The sequence below is a fragment of the Metopolophium dirhodum genome, chromosome 1 (assembly GCF_019925205.1).
Source record: "Metopolophium dirhodum isolate CAU chromosome 1, ASM1992520v1, whole genome shotgun sequence".
NCBI classification, from domain to species: domain Eukaryota; kingdom Metazoa; phylum Arthropoda; class Insecta; order Hemiptera; family Aphididae; genus Metopolophium; species Metopolophium dirhodum.
The window spans coordinates 31,663,049-31,665,712 of record NC_083560.1 but is presented as its reverse complement, the minus strand read 5'-3'; the positions used below and the strand labels follow the sequence as shown (position 1 = coordinate 31,665,712).

General features: G+C 49.8%; 1 protein-coding gene across 1 annotated transcript; it reads left to right on the top strand.

The window, feature by feature from the left end:
* The first annotated feature begins 507 nt into the window (after positions 1–507).
* LOC132936336 (uncharacterized) lies at positions 508–1,377 on the top strand. The gene has a single exon (XM_061003054.1). The coding sequence runs from the start codon at positions 508–510 to the stop codon at positions 1,375–1,377; it is 870 nt and encodes a 289-aa protein (XP_060859037.1).
* Positions 1,378–2,664: the final 1,287 nt, after the last annotated feature.

The following is a 2,664-nucleotide window of genomic DNA, read 5'->3' as shown; positions in this document are numbered from 1 at the left end:
CAAGCTAGCCCCCATTCTTTTTTCGATCAGGAACAGGCGTAACGACCGGACAGGATATCCACCATCGGTACTCGTCCTCGGGAGAGAGGGCAAAAGGCCGGGGGACTGGATACTGTCGCGGACAGCGGACAACCCGATCGAACAAATAAACATGGCTAGGGCGAGTCGCGAAAACAATGTACTGACCGCACCACCGGTAACAGGTGGGCCGACGGACACAAAGTACAAAACAGGTGACACAGTGTACTACAAGGCACACCACCTGTCAAACGCGCACAAAAAATTTCACGCCGGCTTCGCACCGAAATGGTGGGGACCGGTAAAGCTACACAAACGCGTAGGCAAAGGTGTGTTCACCACAGACCAACAGCCAACACGCAAGATCCACGTGTCCTGCCTAAAACGCGCAAACACCGCAGCGCCCAAAACACCCCCCACCCAACCCCCACCCCAACCATAAACCCACAATAGCATTTGGTGTACATCATTTCAGTCGGAATAGCACCAATGGAGCGCCAACCACCAGCCACATCCAGCACCCTCCAACAAGCGGCGGAACTGCTGGAACGCAGCCAGCAGCTGCTGAGGTCAGTCAGCATGGAGGAGGGCACCAACACCACCACGGCGGCACGGGTCCGCCAGATGACCACGGCGCAGTTGCAGCGGGACCCGGTACTGTGGGCCGCCTACACGCGTGGGTGGGAGGACCGGACCGTCGTCTTCCAAAGGGCGACGAGCGGCGAACCCGCAACCGCAATGCGGCTCAATAGGTCGCGCAGCCCCAGGCGGGTGACTCGACCGACGGCCACGGCACGACCGGTAGCCGCAGCACGACCGGCGACCCGAACTCGACCGGCGCCACCAACAACAACAAGTCGGGCACCGGCGAGACTGCCTCCCCACCCACTGATGGAGAGACCAGTACCGGCACCGAGGACATCAACCATCCCGCCTCCAGGACCGCCCGTCAACCCGCTGCCAAAAAGGGACAACACCACCGACGCAACACCACCGGCTTCACTCAACGCCCGCCAGCGCCGGAACAAACAGCGGATGCGGGACTACAAGTCAAAGCAGACGTCCCAGCAACACCGCCTGGAAAAACCGGCGCCAACACCAGCCCCCCGTCCCGCCACAGCCAGAACCTGCGACACCGGACCTCACCGTGGTCACGGTACCGGAAGTGACAAAACACTTCCGGAACAACCGGAACCGCGGAAGAACCAACAGCCGCGACCCCTCAAACCGCGGATATGGGAAATATCCCCAGAAGAGAAGGCGGACCTGTTAGGTGAGACCGACGCAGGCATAGCTGGCACTGAAGACATGGAGGTCAGCCTCATGTACTTCAGTCCCCCCCACGTCCCCCCAACATGACTAGATACCACCAGGGCCACGTCCGCTGACCACAGCTGGAAAAACGTGCCCACGGACAGGTGTCTACCACACCCACCCTCCACACACACCCTTTGACAACACCGGCAACGGCCGGAACACCACCGCCGTTGGCGGTTTGGGGGGGGAGTATGACGCGGTCCCGCGTAATAGCTGTTTGAATTCAAATAGCCTTTTACGCGGAAAGCCGCGCAACGCTTCTCAAACAAACCGCCAATCGACGATGGACGACGCCGGCGCGCGACACCCGCGCTGTGAACCGTCGGCCGGCCGTTGAGTGAACCGGATTGTAATGTCACCAGTTTTTACCGACGACCCGCACGAGACTGACACACACGTCCCCGGCCAATCGTCTTTTTTTTTCTTTCTCTTCTTTTGTCTTTCCGTTTGATTTGTTTTTGTTCAGTGACCGACAGGGCCACAAACGCATTTCTTTTTTGTTCATCCGTGAAATAAATTTAACCCTCACATCGCAAAATTTGTGTTTTTCTTTTTTTTTGTTTTGTCGTGTGAACCTTCTACCTCAACATCACCGCACCCCACGCGGCCTTCACTAGGCCCACATCAGAGTGAACAAATGTTAAATGCTTTATTATAGATTTTGACAGGTTACATTTTTTAGAACTTACTTTAGCTTATAGACACCTCTTTCCTACCTAAAAGTTAACGGGACAGTATTTCTGCATGTACCTAATTATTCAATTTAAAAAAGTCATTACAAATAGTTGTTATTTTTTATGAGTATTGTCTAAAATGTATCCTTAATTACCTACTCCTTACCCCAGAAGCATATTTCCATATTAAAATATTACTATAACATTATAATCACTAATACTAAAATAATTTTATCAAAACGGAATGTTTTCTAGGACACAAAAATCATCCTTACATAATACATTGTGTAAATGTCATCGTATAATCAATCAAACGTTCCAATTCAAATACCCAAAATAGTAGTTTAACCGCTGCGAAAAACCCATCTACACAGACCAACAACTTATTCTGATTAGAGTGAACAAATGTTAAATATTTCAATATTCATTTTGATTGTTACATTTTTTTGAAATTAACTTATTATAATATAGACAATGAAATTCCTACTTTAAAAAATAACGGGAAAGTACTTTTGCATGTCCCTAATTATTCAATTTAAAAAAGTCATTACAAATAGTTGTGATTTTTTATGAGTATTGTCTAAAATATATCCTTAATTACCTACTTCCTACCCCAGAAACATATTTCTATATTAAAATATTTCTATAACATTTA

Excerpts from the sequence above, each read along its gene's own strand:
- LOC132936336 (XM_061003054.1), top strand. The coding sequence starts at position 508 with ATGGAGCGCCAACCACCAGCCACATCCAGCACCCTCCAACAAGCGGCG.